The 18,722-nt window shown below is 40.5% G+C and overlaps 1 protein-coding gene across 20 annotated transcripts in view; it reads left to right on the top strand.

The window, feature by feature from the left end:
* The window catches only part of TPD52 (tumor protein D52), a 105,101-nt gene that overhangs the window by 78,595 nt on the left and 7,784 nt on the right, over positions 1 to 18,722 (top strand). For 8 of the 20 annotated variants that reach the window (XM_023648419.2, XM_023648420.2, XM_023648410.1 and 5 more), the window contains 2 exons: positions 7,988 to 8,136; positions 10,393 to 10,494. In XM_023648419.2, the coding sequence (XP_023504187.1) occupies positions 7,988 to 8,136; positions 10,393 to 10,494 (251 nt within the window). Of the gene's footprint in view, positions 1 to 7,987; positions 8,172 to 10,392; positions 10,495 to 11,581; positions 11,609 to 12,356; positions 12,498 to 18,722 lie in introns of all 20 variants that reach the window. The other 12 variants (XM_023648417.2, XM_023648409.1, XM_023648416.2 and 9 more) reach the window with 5 other exon arrangements.

The raw sequence follows: 18,722 nt of genomic DNA on the forward strand, positions 1-18,722 counted from the left end.
ATACCCAGGAGTGGCATTGCTGAGTCATATGGTAATTCCGTGTTTAACATTTTTGGGAACTGCCAAACTGTTTTCCCCAGCAGGGACACCCATTCTGCAGCCCCGTCAGCAGTTTCTCTGCATCCGTGCCCACATTTGTTTCCTGTCTTTTTGAGTATAGCAATCCTAGTGAGCGTAAAGTGGTATCTCACTGTGGTAATGACTTGTCCTTAGGGACCTCCCTGAGGTCTTAGGGAGAGGAGACAGAAAATGAGATTGAAAAGATGCTCAGTTGAGCATCTTTCCGTGTGCTTATTAGCCATTCATATACCTTCTTTGGAGAAATATCTTCAAATCCTTTGCTCAATTTTTAAAAATTGCTTTTTTGGTCTTTTTGTTGTTGAGATGTAAGTGCTCTTTATGTAAATATTCTGAATAGTAGACTCTGACCAGATAGATGATTTGCAAATATTTTCTCCCATTCCATATGTTCTCTTTTCACTTTCTTCATAGTGTTTTAATGTACAAAAGTTTTAAATTTTGATGAAGGCTAATTTATTTTTCTTTAGTTGCTTGTGCTTTTGGTATTATATCTAGGAATTCGTTTCTAAAACTCAAATCATGAAGATTTACCCCTATGTTTTCTTCTAAGACTTAGCTCTTATATTTAAGTCTTTGATCCATTTTGAGTTAATTTTCATATATCGTTTGTGGGAGGGGTCCAACTTCATTCTTTTGCACGTGAATATTTAGTTTTCTCAGCATCATTTGTTGAAGAGACTATCCTCAACACATGCTCTTGACATCCTTGTCAAAAATCAGTTGACCATAGATTTAAGAGTTTATTTCTGGACTTCTCAATTCTGTTACATTCATCTTTGTCTCTCTTTCTGAGAGTACCACACTGTTTTCATTACTATAGCTTTGTAGTAAGTTTGAGTGCTTCACCTTTTTCAAAATTATTATTTGGGGTCCTTTGCAATTCCATGTGGATTTTAGAATCTGCCTTTCTACCCACGAAAAAATGCCATTGGGATTTTTTTTTTTTTTTTTTGAGGAAGATTAGCCCTGAGCTAACTGCTGCCAATCCCCCTCTTTTTGCTGAGGAAGACTGGCCCTGAGCTCACATCCGTGCCCATCTTCCTCCACTTTATCTGTAGGATGCCTACCACAGCATGGCTTGACAAGCAGTGCCATGTCTGCACCCGGGATCCGAATCAGTGAACGCCGGGCCGTGCAAGTGGAATGTGCAAACTTAACCACTGCGCCACCATACCAGCCCCAACCATTGGGATGTTTGTCAGGCTTTTATTGAGTCTGTAGATTGATCATGAGGAGTATTGCCATCTTAACAATATTTAGTCTTCCGGTTCATGAACAAGGAGTGTCTTTCTGTTTATTTAGGTCTTCAGTTTCTTTAAGCAATGTTTGTCGTCTTCAATGTGTAAGTCTTATGCTTCCTTAGTTACATTTTTCCAGAGTATTTTATTCTTTTTGATGGAATGGATTAGAAATGGAATTTTCCTAACTTTTTCTCGGCTTGTTCACTGCCATGTGTAGAAATACAACTGAATTTCGCGTGTTAATCTTGTCGCCTGCAGCTTTGCTGAATTTACTAGCTCTAATATTTTTGTGGCTTATTTAGAATTTTCAGTATATAAGATCATGTCATCTGCAATTAAAGGTTTACTCTTTTTTCTTTTCCATTTCAGATGCCTTTTATTTGTTTTTTTTCCTCATTGCTCTGGCCAAAACCTCCAGTAAGATGTTGACTAGCGGCGTCTCTGTCCTGTTTCTAATCTTAGGGGGAAAGCTTTCAGTCTTTTCACCATTGAGTATGTTACCTTTCGGTTTTTTATAAACGCTTACTCATATTGAGGAAGTTCCTTTCTGTTCATAGTTTCTTTGGGGTTTTTATCTTGAAAAGGTGTTAGATTTTGTCAAGTGTTTTTCTGCACCTATTAAAATGATCATGTACTTTTTCCTTTCATTCTTTAATCTGGTCTGTTACATTGATTTTTTTTTATGTGTTGAATCATTCTTGCATTTCTAGGGTAAATCCCACTTGGTCGTGGTATATAATTCCTTTAATATGCTGCTGGATTTGGTTTGCTAGTGTTTTGTTGAGTTTTTTTGCACCTATATTCATGAGAAAGCTTGACCTGCAGGTTTTTTTTCTTGTGATATGTTTGTCTGGCTTTTGTATCAGGGTAATACTGGCCTCTTAGAATGAATTAGAAGTTTTCCGTTCTCTTCTATTTTGTCGAAGAGTTTGAGAAGGATTGGCGTCCATTTTTCTCTAAATGTTTGGTGGAATTCACCAGTGAAGCCGTCTGGTCTTGAACTTTTCTTTGTTGGGAGATTTTTGATTATTCATTCAGTCTTTTTGCATGTCACAGGTCTGTTCAGATTTTCTGTTTTTTCTTGGGTCAGTTTTGATTATTTGTGAGTTTCTAGGAATTCTTCCATTTCAGCTAGGTTATCTAGTTTGTTGACGTTCACCGTATTGTTCATAATATTCTCTTATAATCCTTTTTATTTCTATAAGATTGGTGTAATGTCATCACTTTCATTTCTTATTTTAGTGATTTTTATCTTTTTCCTCTGTTAGTCCAAAGGTTTGTTGACTTTGATCTTTTTTGAAGAACTAGCTTTTGGATTCATTAATTTTTCTCTGTTGTTTTTCTGTTCTCTATTTTGTTTATCGTCCCTCTCATCTTTATTGTTCTCTTCCTTTTGTTAGCTTTGGGTTTAGTTTGCTCTTATTTTTCTAGTTCCTTAAAGTGTTGATTTGAGATCTTTCTTCTTTTTTAATGGAGAAGTTTATAGCTAAAAATCTCCCTCTAAGCACTACTTTTCACTACCTCTCGTAAGGTTTAATATGTTGTGTTTTTGTTTTTATTTGTCTCAAAGTATTTTCTAATTTGCTTTGTGATTTCTTCTTCGACCCATTGGTGGTTTAAGAGTATGCTGTTTAATTTTTGTAAATTTATGAATTTTCTGATTTTCTTTTGTTTTTAATTTCTAGTTTTATTCCATTGTGGTTGGAGAAGATACTTTTTATGATTTTAAATTTATTGAGACTTGTTTTGTTTTGCCTAACATATATTCTGTCCTGGAGAATGTTCCACGTACATTTGAGAAGAGTGTTTAGTCTTGTGTTTTGGGGTGAAATGTTCTATGTGTGTCTGTTAGATTCAGTTGGTTTATAGTGTTGTTCCGGTCGTCTGTTTCCTTATTGACCTTCTATCTGTGTGTTCTATCTGCTTCTTTACATAAGGTTTTATATACAAGGTGGGGACAGGATGGATAAGGCGGATTGGTGATAAGCCCAATGAGGAGTGAAAAATATTGAGTATTTAATGCATGCCTAATGCTAGTGGTTTAAAAAGAGGAAATATTTTCCCACAAGTTATATGTTTATTGCAGATACAAAAAATACTGAAGAAAATGAAAATCACTCACAGTATGAAAGTTTTAGATTATGTTTCCAGACTTTTTTCTGTGTATGTATGCTATAACATATTTCTGTATTTTAAGAAGGCATTAAAATACACATCTATAACTTTTCCCCACTTAACTGAGTTCCAAAAACTGGGTTTTTTTTCCACACCAGTAAGTAATCTTCTACAACCACATTTTAAATTGCCACATAGCCCATTTTTCACTACTGCAAACTCATTTTTAATTAAGGGATATATCATCGTTTATAAACATTTAGATTGTTTTCTTTTTTTTTGCTGTTGTGAACAATCTGTTGATGGAAATACTGGCTCATAATCCATGACGCACTTCTTTAATTAGTTCTTTAGGATAAATTCCTAGGAGTAGAATCCTGGGGTCTAATGGTTTTTAAGGACACACAGGCATTCCCAGCGAGGCCAGAGTGCTATCCAGAAGGTTCTCACCACATAGACAGAACAGTTTTTCCAAAACCTTGCCAGCTCTCAGTATTATTTCATTATCAGTACTACTAAAAGAGTAATAGCGCCTAATATCTCCAGATTACTTACTAGACAGCAGGCGCTAAGCTGAGCTCTTTGCCTGCATCATCTCATGCATCATCGCAACAGCATTACGAGGCCAGTGCTCTGATTATCATGATTCCAGATGGAGGAGGAAACATGGCTCTAAATCTCTGAAGAGATGATGTAATTTTCTTTAACAAGTGAAGTTATCAGATATGTGATCTGTAAATCTTTTCTCCCATCCTGTGGGTTTTCCTTTCCACTTTCTTGATAGTGCCCTTTGGAATACAGAAGTTTTTAATTTTGATAAAGTTGAATTTATTTTTTCCTTGGTGACTTGTAAGAAACCATTGCCTAATCCAAGCTTATGAAGATTAAGTCACGAGGTACTGCATTGCCATGTCGAGTCTTGTATCCAGGTCCTCGTGAACTCTGATGCTTGTGCGCTTACCCTTTTATTTGCATAGTATTCACATTTTATCAGACGTTTATCCAGTTTTTCTAAAAACTACATGAGATACGCCAGATATAATATTCATTTACCTCATGGTCATGATATAATAATAGTGTATAATAATAATTAGATTATAATAAAAAACGCTGACATTGAAAGCAAATGATAGTTTTTAGGTTGTAAAGGTTTTACATCATAGTCACTGCTTGAAATAGTTGTAGAAATTTAAATTAAATGGAGATAAAAAATCCCCCCTCATTATTTTTTTTTTTACTCCTTTTTGAGATATAATTTATATACCTTCAGAGCCATCCTTTTAGAGTGTACAATTCAGTGGCTTACGTATATTCACAAAGTTGTATAACTACCACCACTGTCTAATTTCACAACATTTTCATCACTCCAAAAATAAGCCCTGTGCCCATTTGAGTCACTTCCCATCCTCCTTCTCCCCAACCCCTGGCAACCACTGATCTATTTCTGTCTTGATAGATTTGCCTATTCTGGGCATTTCGTATAAATGGAATCAAACAACATGTGGTCTTTTGTGACTGGCTTCTTCCGTTTAGCGTAATGTTTTCAAGGTTCATCCATGTTGTTGTATGTATCAGTTCTTCGTTCCTTTTTGTGGCTGAGTAATATTCCATTGTATAGCTCTACATACCACATTTTGTTCTCCATTCATCAGGGGATGGACATTTAGGTTGTTTCCACTTTTGGGCTGGTAGGAATAATGTCGCTGTGAACATTCATGTACAGGTTTTTGTGTGCCCATATGCTTTCAGTTCTTTTGTTACAGACCTAGAAGTGGAGTTTCTGGGTCACACGGTAACTCTATGTTTAGCTTTCTGAAGAACTGCCAAGCTGTTTTGCTGCCGAACTGCACCATTTTACATTTCCACCAGGAATGGATGAGGGCTCCGGTTTCTCTACATGCTTGCCAACGCTTGTTATTGTCTTTTTGATTGTAGCCCTTTGAGTGGGGGTGAAGTGGTATCTCTTTGCATTTTTCTAATTACTAACGCGTAGTATTGAGCATCTTTTCATATGATTATTGGTCAGCTGTATATCTTCTTTGGTGAAATTTCTATTTAATTCCTTTGTCTATATTTTTAATTGGCTTGTCTTTTTATTATGGAGTTATAAGTGTTCTTTGTATATTTGAGATACTAGACGTTTATCAGATATATAATTTGTAAGACTTTTCCCCATTCTGTCAGTTGTCTTTTTACTTTCACGATGGCGTCCTTTGAAGCATGGCAGTTTAAAATTTTGATAATGTCAATTTATTTTTTCCTTGGTTCCTGGTACTTTAGGTATCAAATCTAAAAAATGTTGCCTAATCCAAGATTATGAAAATTTATCCCCATGTTTTCTTCTAAGAGTTTTATAGTTTAGCTCTTTCATTGAGATTTTGGATTCATTTTGAGTTAATTTTTACATATAGTCTGACTTAGGGGTCCAGCGTCATTCTTTTGTATATGGAAATCCAGTTGTCCCAGAACCATTTGTGGAAAAAAACCCTATTCTTTCCCATTGAATTGTCCTGGCACTTTTGTTGAAAACCAACTGACCATAAATGTATGGGTTTATTTCTGGACTCTCACTTCTACTCTGTTGATTTATGTGTTTATCCTCTTGCCAAGTACCACACAATCTTGATTACTGTAGCTTTGTAGTAACTTTCTCACTCGTTATTTTTGATTTACGTCAGAGATTCTTAATCATGCTCCCATTTATGCTTTAAAGGTCATTCTAATATATGTATGTAGCTATGGTGTGCTGAGCTGGGTATGTTAACAGCACAATCACACAAACAGAGGCCAGGAACACACTGGGTCATGTATTGTTCGGAAAGACTTATAGTGGTCTTTCTTTCCAACTTTCACAAGGGGACATAAATACTTCAGAGAAATGTCGGGGTAGAAAACTGACTTCAAAGAATAGACTTAAATGGTATCTGAAGATTTGGAATTTGGGGCAAAGAGAGAGGTGCTGGAAAGCTGACAGTGTGCCATGAGAATCAGCCGGTAAACTAAGGGCGGTCAGAGTCCTGGGTTGAAATTCTGGTTCATACATTATTAGTTTGATGACTAAGAGCAAGCCATTTAATTTACTTTATTTTTAGCTTCATTCATTCATTTATTGTTTCCCTTTTCTTCAGATATTCTACTTTGTCAATGTAATTCTTAAAATGTGACTTCTGAAACTGGTAACAATGTGTGAAGGCCTGTCTGACAAGCACAGAGTATTATCTGTTTGTTCTGAAACTACTTTCCAATTAATGTCATCCAAGAGTTACGTTATTCTCTTTTTTTTGGCAGCCACATTACATTTGATTGATCCTTCTCTCCTTTTGTTGAGTACTATTTTTCTTCCCTTCATGTTCTCTAAAGATTTAATTAGCAGTAGAAACAGTTTGCTTAACAACACTATATGTTGTTTTTAAAGGCCGTGTTGTCTTTGAAATCGTGGAAGTGCTGTGCAGGTCAGGCTGAGAATATGGCTTTGTCACCAGCCAAGAGAAGCATCCTTCTGAGTTTGCATATTAATAAATATACTTTAGGGATCCAGTTTTTCAACTTCTGGGACCAAAAGTCTCTTCCACACGGTGTCTGTTTGTCTCTGTGAGTCTGCCCTTTTCCCTCTGTTTTCCTGGCTTAACATTTTCCTCTCCTGTGTATCTTTTCTTTGCAGCTTCTGCTTACCGTTTGGGCCTCCTCAAGTGTATTTAAGCTTTCCACAGCATCTCATCATATCTCTGTGCCCTACCTGAACTCAGGGCCTCTGTCTCCAAACCTTTTCAGCTTCTGCTCCCAATGTTATCTCAGTTCCTCACACTAGATTCTTTAATGAGAGAGAGACCAGACCCTCTGTTTAGTTGAGCATCTCTCTTCACACCAGGCACATCGCTGGTTGTTGCCCACTCGATGGGTTGGCTGTTCTTGAGTCAGGGGCCCATCTCTCCCCACCCGGCTGAGGCCGGTCAGTCCGCATGAGGAGTCCACACGGGACCTCAGGAGGGCTCATGGGAGAGGCAGTTTGATGAGTGCAGGCCTGTGGCTTCGGCAGGCGCTGAGCCTGATATTTCCACTATAGACTCATATGAGATACACAAGAAGGTTGGATCTTGATTTGGCTTGGTGTTGCATGTTTTGGTGGGGGATGGAGATTAATTTGACTTCGTACACAAGTAGGAGTTTCTCTTGGCATCCAGGTAGAACGTCCAGCTGCAAATGTGGCCCCAGAGACCAGGAGAGTGGACGTTAGTGGTTTGAATATTCTCTGTGTACAAGTTTGGGCTGAGCCCCTGTGAGATAGCTGAGAAAGGAGGTATAGGGAGAGAGGACAAGGCTGAGGACCACTCAAGGTGGGAAGATAAAGAAGAGAAGAGAGAAGCTCTATAGGCGTGGTTGGCCTGTAACCAGTTTACTCAGCGACAGATCATGTGTTGTTTTTAAAGAGACAGATGAATGAATCCAAAAATTTTAAAATGACTCTACAATTTTGAGTATAGTTTTGCACCGATAATCGTACATACCAAGTGACTCTTGTTGTATTCTTACCCCAACCCCCTCCCTTGTAGGTAGAAGAAGAAATCCAGACTCTGTCTCAAGTGTTAGCGGCAAAGGAGAAGCATCTAGCAGAGATCAAGCGGAAACTTGGGATCAACTCACTACAGGAACTGAAACAGAACCTCGCCAAAGGCTGGCAAGATGTGACAGCGACCTCGGCGTATGTTCCCTTGATCATCCGTTTTCACAGCGAATGTAAAGGACGCTTCTGCTCCTTTGGTCTGGGGAGGAGGATAGAGAGGGGAGGAGGATTTTCTGCGACTTTTCTTTGTACTACGCAGGGCCCCTTCCCCCCAGTTCTCAAGTGTACTTGATTCTTCTCTATCTTTGGTCTTCCAGACTGTTCTAGGGAATACAAAGAAAACTGGCCTCATAAGTGCGCTGAGGAAATAAAATCTAAGTTCCAAAAATGTTATATATTGACTGCCAGATACGTACACTTGTCATTCAGTCCTCAGAATAAGCCAGTAGAGTGAGTGGCAAGATAACCCTAGATACGAAAACAGGATCAGGGAAGTTTTGAGGTCACAAACCTCTCAAAATGAGGAGGCAGGATTTGAACTCAGGTCTGGCCAAGTGCAGAGCCAGTCTTTTTTTTTTACCCTGCTCTAGACATAGCCTAAGACCCTGAGGTCACCGTCTCTGATAGGTGCTGCTGGCAGAGGCCCACCCCTTAATCTCTTTGTTTTTTTGATCACACACATTTTGATGTGGCATTATCATGATGTTAGTTCCCTTTGCTGGCACATGGAGGAGCAGCCTTCTGGCAACAGGTTCTGAACTGTGTTGTGTGTCATCTGTATTTAGTCCCATCTGCTGAGCTGGTGACCAGCAGCACGAGGCCAACTGCATCGTGATGTGACAGCACTAGGCTTCCCATGCCTGTGGTCCGCTCTCTCCCATGTCAGTAGACTGCATCGTGACGTGACAGCACTGGGTGCCCACCTGTGGTCCACTCTCTCCCATGTCAGTAGACTGCATCGTGACGTGACAGCACTGGGTGCCCACCCTGTAGTCCACTCTCTCCCATGTCAGTAGACTGCATCGTGACGTGACAACACTGGGTGCCCACCCTGTGGTCCTCTCTCTCCCATGTCAGTAGACTGCATCGTGACGTGACAGCACTGGGTGCCCACCCTGTGGTCCTCTCTCTCCCATGTCAGTAGACTGCATTGTGACGTGACAGCACTGGGTGCCCACCCTGTGGTCCACTCTCTCCCATGTCAGTAGACTGCATCGTGATGTGACAGCACTGGGTGCCCACCCTGTGGTCCTCTCTCTCCCATGTCAGTAGACTGCCTCGTGACGTGACAGCACTGGGTGCCCACCCTGTGGTCCTCTCTCTCCCATGTCAGTAGACTGCATCGTGACGTGACAGCACTGGGTGCCCACCCTGCGGTCCACTCTCTCCCATGTCAGTAGACTGCATCGTGATGTGACAACACTGGGTGCCCACCCTGTGGTCCACTCTCTCCCATGTCAGTAGACTGCATCGTGATGTGACAACACTGGGTGCCCACTCTGTGGTCCACTCTCTCCCATGTCAGTAGACTGCATCGTGACGTGACAGCACTGGGTGCCCACCCTGTGGTCCACTTTCTCCCATATCAGTAGAGAGTGGGAAACCGTGCAGGAAACTCTTCTCTGACTGTCTCATCATAAACTGTGTGTTTTTAGTCTTTGGTCTTGACGGGGCAAATGAGAATGCCTGAGCCTGCCTTTCTCTAATGTGGGGATCTCAGCCTCTTTGGTGTGGGTACCACATTCTTTTATTTTTCCCGTTGCTCACCTCTGGGTCGATGCGAAGAGGGAGGTGGTAAATTACACCTTTGTATCACAGCAAATATCACCCTCAGTCATTTTACAAATTGTACCTTCCCCGTGCTCTGTTGAAAGCCTGCAGGTTGTTATTTGGGAGCTCTACAGACATGCAAAATTTAAAAACTTTACGCCCTTACCGTTTATTTGGATAATAAAGTCCACGGGGGCCCTACCTTGCTTCTCATCCCTTTTTAGGAGATAGTCAAAGGCATGTGAGGAATTTAATTTCATTTCTGTTTGGTTTGGCTTGTGTGGAAAAGGAAAGAATGAGAGGTCTGATTTCTTTCAGCCTCTGGCTCATTTCGTCTTTGCTCCACGACTGTTTTTAGGCTGTACCCTGAGTTCGCAGGCCCTGCCTTAACAGGCCTCTGTCTTTCTGGCGGTCCCAGGGCGCTGCAGAAGATTGTGCCTGAAAAGATGGGTAAGGATGAAATGAGTGATGCTGCTGACCAGGTCGTTGTGAAGGATTTTAGATGTTCTAAAAATTTTTTGTTTTTGAGAGTTTTCCGAGAAGTGGTGATTGCTCCTTTAAATAATTGATATTAGCAAAGATTGCTTACTTTTCTTTGCTCTGTTCTTTTATAATTTAATATAGATACAAAAAGACATCTGAAACCTTATCTCAAGCTGGACAGAAGGCTTCAGCTGCTTTCTCATCTGTTGGATCAGTCATCACCAAAAAGCTGGAAGACGTAAAGTATGTCCTCATTTTTCCTTGCTCGTTAAGTAGCTGAGGCAAATTAAGATATGTTGTGTTTGCATTTGTTTCCTGACTTTGGCCCTGGGAGATGCTGGATTCCCTCTGTTTGAGTGAAGAAGAGCACTCCATCAAACCAGGACCTGAAATGTTGCCCAAATGCTTTCAGGCATAGCCTTCTAACTTTGAGGCATAGCATTCCAAATAATCATCTTATGAATATACGGAAGGTTGTACAAAAATTCTGGTTGTGAACTTTTGTCCTTTCAGTCCTTCTCCGGTCGTCCAGGGTAAGTATGTCTCTCGTGGTGGAAGTCTGTGGTTGTGGGCCGAGCCTGGTGTTTTTCGGGGGGTCAGTCCAGGGGCACGGAAGTGCACGCTTGGACTGTGACCTGCCTTTCCTTCTGCCTGGTACATTTTTATACCATGGTGTGATCACAACATGCTCATTTGTGCACCGACTTATACTAATTTGTAAGCCATGTCTACGTTCATGCTGAGGCCTCAATCTTGATTTTGAGCTGTTGCTTTTTATTTTGCATTTATATTTTAGGTTAGTCTGCAGAATTTTTCTAGCCATTTTGATAAAACCACTTCACGGTGCTTTCGTGTCCCCCGCATCCCCCCGACGTGGATTAGAATAGTGCTGAAAATGACAAACGTGGTTTAAATTTGCCGTGCTCTGTTGGCATGCAAGATTCGTGTTTGAAAACAGAACCTTCAGATGGCATGACTTTGTGTTTTTCATTTGTGGAGAACATAGATTTTATAACCAGAATTTTGTTGGTTGAATAAGTTTGCCAATCAATGTATTATGCTTTGTACCCAAATCACCAAATGACTTATTCGTTATATTTGGATTCTCATCATTCTAAGCCTAATGTAATAAACATAGCTTTCTAGAGCCCTTTGGACAACTATATGCACATCTCTTAGGTGCTCTCATTTCTTCTTATGCTGATCCAATTGTGTAGCACTTTAGTGTCCAGTTAAAACCGTATGCAACTTTTAAAAAGCAGGCTATTTAATTGTTTTAGATTTACCAGAACTTCCTTTCTTTTTTAATGCTCACTCTGGCTTCTTGCAGATTGCAAGCCTTTTCACATTCCTTTAGGTAAGGAGTTTGACCCATCACGCACCTCAGTGGTTGTTTAAGACAAATGTGCTCCATTAGATGATTACACCACGTTGGATGGTTGTGTTTGTCCACTGCGTAATTTTCTTGCGTTTGGAGTATCTTTTTCTCTAGTGCATTCCTGTTTTTAAGGGAGGGTTTCTTGTATCCCATGGGTAATGGATGAATTAAAAGAAACATTTGATACTGTGGTTCGAGGAACATGGAAATGATTTTGGCATTTCTTTTTTACTTTTTTTTTTTGGTAAAAAGAAGCAGCTCTACATGGCATGCAGAATTCCTCCCTTTTAATGTTTGACTTTTTTTTGTTTGTTTTTGATGCTTTAATTTCTTTGGTGCTTTTGTAAGGATGTTGGAATTCTCCTTTGCCTGGGTCCCATTATGTAGTTGTAATGGACTCCATATGTACAGCCTCACGATGTTAGTCTTCTGTCTTACATGAGTTACTCTATTTTTTTTTATTGTGGTAAAATATACATAAGATAAAATATACCGTTATTCTGCACTTTTCAGTACTTGTATTACTAGCTGCTTGTTTTCACTATTTTATTATTTCTTCTGCTAATTATATTCTTCAACCATGCACGCAAGGAAATTTCATGGTTGCAAAAGGAAAAATAAAGTATATTAGGCCAGAAAAGCCCATTGAGAAGATGTCAGCCCAAACCATGCCTTACAGAAGAATCTTTGTGATGTTGAGCAAACCTCTCCTCTGTCTCCCATACAGACTTTATCCAATTCGAAGCTGGAGGGCGTCTGTAGAGTGTAAGTGGGAAGGATAGTGCAGCCGTCTCCATCTCCCTTCCTGTTAATGTGAATCGTCTTCTCAAGCAGTCACCTGCCACGGTCTAGCTCTCTGTCGTCTTAAGTAAGCAGATGGGTGCTAGAGCTGAGGTCCCTCTGTCCTAGTGACACAGCCCTGGAAGTCAGAGTAGATCATAGGGATAAATCAACTCTAAATTATGAGTTATCTAAAGTTAAAATTGTATTTTTAAGAAAAAAATCAAAAAGTCAGCAATAGGAGGTAATTCTGTATCTTTGGTGTCCAATTAGAAATGGCCAAAGTGCTCTGGGCAACTGTTAAGACAATTTCATCTGAAGTTATTTGAGTTGTGTGACGTGTGTTCAGTCACATAGTTCATCCTGCTAACATCAGAGTGCCTGCTGTGGATAGGTCCAAAGGATGTAACCATAAACTCGACATGGTTCCTGTTCCCAAAGACCTTGAAATCTTCGCGTGGATGGAGTTGGGGGAAGGAAGTGGGGACTGGGAATGACTTAAGAACGGAAGAGCCCTCTTAATGCTTGATTGTAGAACAATGTTAGATGCGAGATAAAAATATAAAAATGCGTAAGTGCTGTTGAGGACTGACGTTTCATCACTATTCTCTGCCTTTGAAAAGATGAAGCACGTTTACTTAAGATGGCGCATAGGTGCTGTCGTGTTCATTTACCGGGAACAGATTGAGTGTTGATGCTCTTTTCTAGCTCCTTATAGTCATTTTCTTCGTTTAAAAAATATAATTGAGATTACACTCTATCTACCATTTCATCTTGTTTTTAATAATATATTACATACTAATATGTGGAGATTAAAGTAAGAGTTTTGATTAAAACTTGGAAATGAGAGACATAAGTTTATCTTTTGAAAGCTAAATTTTATAATTCTCACAGATTAAAAGTTGGGTAAAGTCACTTAAAAAAATCACTTCTAGGCCAAGAAGTCCTGGTTGTAATCTGATTTAATGTGTTCATATATAATAAAAAAATATGAAAACATATAATAGAAATATATAAAAACATATGTAATCAAAAACATCATAAAGAGAAACCACATCTTTTAGATCGGTGAGTCACAGAGGCAAATCCCTGCCACATGCCCCCATGACCTGTCCAAGGAGTGGGAACTTGGAGAGTAGATTTTTGAATGTTTCATTCCCAACCCCAAGGCTTCTTCTCCCATGGAGACCCGAGCGGGAGGCCTCTTGTATCGAGCTCCTGAAATAGTTGGTTAGTCCTGTTAACTACCCTTTGTTCTGAGCCCAGGCTAACCCAGCAAACTTGTGGCGATGATTTCACACTCTGACGGACTTGTGGATATTTTGCTGGCTTGAATGTTAGTCGCAGCAAATTTTTATTTTACATTGTCAATTAATAAATTAGCATTTGGGCTTTAGCTGTTTACCTTCTGCCTTGGGTAGGTGCGTAAGGAGGAGGAGGAAGAGGAGAAAAGAAAGATCTGGGTTTGATGCCCTGAGAATTAGGTGTCTGCCACTGCAAGTTTGAGGGCCAGACGTGGGACGTGGTAGTGAGGACTGTCCAGGCAGGCCTTCTGGAGGCAGCCAGCCTTCCTCTGGGGGAAGGAACCATATCCACCTGCTCCTATTTGCTTATTTTCCACACATTGACTCATGCTTTTGATTTTTTTTTTTGAGGAAGATTAGCCCTGAGCTAACGTCTTCTGCCAATCCTCTTCTTTTTGCTGAGGAGGGCTGGCCCTGAGCTAACATCTGTGCCCGTCTTGCTCTACTTTATATGTGGGACGCCTATCACAGCATGGCTTGCGAAGCGGTACCATGTCTGCACCCGGGAACCGAACCTGTGAATCCTGGGCCACCGAAGCAGAAGGTGCGAACTTAACCACTGCACCAGAGGGCCGGCCTCCATGCTTTTGATTTTTTGAGAGAAACTTCATAAGAGCCTTGTCATTTCACTTGGTGCCAGTGTTAAACATCAATTTTTGTATTACTAATAGCATACTATAATAATTCAGGAACCTCATTAGTCAAGTATTTTAAATATATTTAAGAGGAAGTGCTAATTAGCTTTACCTTTGTTTCCAAAGGAAATTTCTCCATTTTACGTGTGTTTCTTCATATAAATCTCTAGATAGTTTTCATTTGTTTTAGGCTCATTAAAATTATTCCAGACTGACAATTCTATTTGCTGAAATTTTCCACCACTTAATAGAAAAAGAAATGCTCTTTTTTCTCTAGTCAGAAAGAGATGCTTTTAATTCAAATTTGAAAAGCTTTAATGAATTTTTCTACCTTTCGCGCCCATATTTCCTTATTTTAGTTCCCTCAATTGTCTATTCATTCATTCTTTCATTCAGAAGTATTTATTGAATGCTAACTATGCACCAGGCACTGTTATCAACTGTCGGGTTGAAGTTACCAACTGAAATAACAGCTGGGTGAAATTTGGAAGCTTTAAAGAATATAATCTAATATGAAATAAATGTTACCGTGTATCAAAGTCATTCGTAATAATAATAACGGTGAACAGCTATGTTCCATGCGAGACTATATATGGTACTCTGAAGGAGGTGCCACTTATTTTTCTGATTTTACAGATGAGGAAACTCAGCCACAGAGAGGTGAGGTCCCCAAGGTCACACAGTTCAGTGGCTGAAGGTCAGGATTTGACCCCAGGCCCACCCTAGTTCCGGAGCCTGCCTCTCCCCCTCTGCATTGGTTCTGCTTCCCCAGAGCAATGATGGTGGAAGACCGTGCCCCTCCGGGCTCTGTCCAGCTGCCACTTTGGTTCATCGCTTACAATCCAGAGCTTCTGGTGAGGGCAGGGGAATAATAATACATAGATGCCTCTTAAAAGCACTCCCGGCGCATCGTGGGCATTCTAGCATGCTAACCATTAACTCTTCCTTTTCTTTCTCCATCTCCTACTTACTCCTTCCTTCCTCCCCTGACCCCTCCCCGTCTATTTTTATGAGGAATGAAAAGATCAAAAAAACTATGTAAGAAACAGGGGGAAGTTTAAAAAATCAATTCAGTTTTTTAAAAGAATAGCTTCTCCAAAGTAAGAGTAAATATGAGGTTGAGAAGTCCTTAGTGAGTCTGAGTGAGAATGGGGTTGCCCTCTTTGATTTTTTTCTCCGTGTTTTGAGGAACCCAGGTTTACATTCCTACTTCCATCAGAGGTTACTATACTTGAGGGTTACAAATCAAGCTGGAAAAAGTTTTAAGAAAATTTGCTTTATAGATGCTAACTAATACAACAAATTAGAGGCCGTTCTGGTCCAACAGCAACTTGGCTCTTTGCTTTTGAAGTTTTCCACATCATATTTAAACTTCACTGAAACTGGAGGTGATGTGTAAGGCCAGGCAAGTTGAAGCTTTGCGTAGCCTTCCACAGAGAAGCTAGGAATGCGAGAACAGCTGCCCCCGAGTTAGATTACAGACTAGCCACCAGCAAAATGGAATTTCCTCTAAATATGGACTGTCGAAAAGTTCAGATGACTGGATGGACTTGCAATTGATATGCACTTTTTGTTCTCCTCACACGCAGGGACGACCTAGACTTGATGAATTTAACTGCGCTTAATTGATCTCATTCTCTGTTCAGCAGGCATATTTTTATTCTTATTGTGAAATATAAAACATATAGAAGAGGGCTCAAAACCAAACTGAGAACTCTGATTTATCACAAAATAAACATCCTCCTGTAATCACTTTTTTGCTTTTTCTTATATATTCCCACTAAACATACCTAATGGGTGTATTCTTTTTTTTTTTTTTTTTGAGGAAGCGAGGCCCTGAGCTAACATCCACTGCCAATCCTCCTCTTTTTTGCTAAGGGAGAGTGCCTCTGAGCTAACATCTCTGCCCATCTTCCACTATTTTATCTGTGGGACGCCTGCCACAGCATGGCTTGATAAGTGGAGCTAGGTCCATGCCTGGGATCTGAACTGACGAACCCCAGACCACTGAAGCGCAGAGCCTGCTAACTTAACCTCTGTGCCCCCAGGCCGGCCCCTAGTGAGTGTAGTCTTCATGGCACTCAAAGATTTAAATTCTTCGTGTGCCTTAACTGCTAATTGAAACTCAGCTAGCAAGTACGATTTTGTCATGATGCTGTAAAGGACCCTAAAGTCCTGTACAAGAGGTGCTACACTGTTTCTCAGAAAAGTGATGATTTTTTAACCTTCTTCAAGTCACATCACAAACATCATTGGCACCTACTAGGTACTTACTAACTTAAATGCCCCAAATTATCAACTTCTGCCTTGGTTTCCTTGGAAGTGTATTGGTAGTCCTTTCCTCTAGTAATACTGCAAAAACAAATATTTAGAAACATTACCTGTATTTCCCACGTTATTGAGTGTCTGCTCCTGGCTGTTTACTCTGTTTGTCAGTTTCCCTTTCCTGCTGACATCCCCTCGCGTTCACGCCCCGCTACCATCCATCTCACCTCATCAAGGGAAGACCGCTCGATTAGAGTCACGCCTGGCTCTCCTCTGCCTTCTTACTTTTAGTCTCCATCCCCTCACAATTCCAGTTGACTTTTACAATTCAGTTTTTCAGTTTTTATGACCTCAGGATTTATATCTTCTGTAGGATAATCCTGAAGTAATTTGTGCCCTGGATGTTGAATTCACAGTCAACTTGATATATCTAGAATTCACGAGTGTGATCATTCCTTTCACTCTTCCTGTGCCCTGTTCCCTCTTAACCAGCTTGTGTGCCGGTTAAAGGGGCTCAGAACCCACCAAATGGCCAGTGGGGGAAGTCATCTTTTATGAGTGTGCTTAGGGACAGTGACTAGAATTAGCTGGGAATTTCTGAAATTTGTCCTTACTTCATCCACCCGTTTCCTCATTTTGTTCATACTATTGAATTCAACGTGTGAGTCCTTTGGATAAGCGCTTTATCCACATTTGGCCATTACTCACCTTCTTTTGCCAGAATGTGGTAATTTCTGCCAACACAAGGGTTCTAGTGAAGAGTCTTTGGTTACGAGGAACAGAAAACTGTGTAAGTTAGCTCACATACAAAGGGGCATGTGTGGCACAGAAAGAAGGTTCTTTTGGAATCCAAGGGGAGGAAAGGAAGCAGGCCCAGCCCCCACTCAGACAGCTCTGCTGACTGGGAAGCCGTTAGAAATCAAGGCAGCTTCTAGAAACCAAAGAAACCGAGAAACCTGTTCCTCTCCCACTGAACCTTCTATCCTGCATGGTCACCTCTCCCTCGTTTTCTCTGCTTATATTCAGTCCCTTCTTGGGGAACTGGCTTCCTCTGCGTTCTTGCAGCTTGTACCTGATCCCAAAAACTGTCCCTCAGCATCCAAGCCCACATGACTTTCTAGCTTAGCTCCTACCACTAACTGACCAGTGGCTTAGTGTCCTAGTCAAAAAATCCCAGGATAAGAATCTTACTGGTGTGAACTCTTTTTTTCGTTTCCTTCATTCAGTCCAAACAGTTTGTAGATCAACAGGAGGTTAGCGGTGGGGTGGAGCTCTGCTGATCCAGTTAGTGTGTTGATGGACAGTGGCTGTGGCAATGTGGCTAGACAGGCAGCTGATTTAGGAGGGGGTGGGGAACAGCAGGTGGTGTTTGCAGTTCAGGTATTGTAAACTAAGAAGGATGACTTGTATTAATCGCCATCCTGCAAGTGTGGATCCAGCATACTGCCAAAGATGAAGCAGGAAAAGCAGCAGCGAATTCCTTCCAGAATAGCTTATAGTCTTATACCCGAGGTATCTACCACTGTTACAGGATAGAGAGAATGATGAGCTCCATGGATCTTTTCCCATATTATGGATGACAGTAAGTATGAAGATGTCCAAATATTTTACTGATAATCTTGACTACAAGAACTGCTAGCATATTTTGATGTATATCAAGGTCAGACTCCATATTATTACATATTAATGCAAAACTAGAATCGGGGAGCCATACTTGACACACACTGTCATTTGTAAGAACTGAGTCTCTGAGAGAACTAAATCATACACACAATATTTAAATATAATTGAGAATACCTTCGACTGTCCAACTTACCCAAAGGAAAGATTATTTACCAAAAATGCTGTGTCAGTGATCAAAATATTAGAAGCGTAGTAACAATATCAGCAGGATAGAGTGACTTTGTGAGCCCAAGAATTAAGGTCCTTTCGTCCTGTAAGGTGGTCTCTACGGGAGACAGCTGAGAGTAGATAATCTTGACCCTCAACAGTCAGTGAACTGCATTGCTCTTCACTAAGAAGTTGGTCCAAGTAAAACGGGGCCAAATGTTATTTGGATGGCCGCTAAGAACATTTAGCTTAATTGGGATGAAGTGCAAGTGTCTCTCG

This window comes from Equus caballus, chromosome 9, assembly GCF_041296265.1.
Source record: "Equus caballus isolate H_3958 breed thoroughbred chromosome 9, TB-T2T, whole genome shotgun sequence".
Taxonomy (NCBI): Eukaryota; Metazoa; Chordata; class Mammalia; order Perissodactyla; family Equidae; genus Equus; species Equus caballus.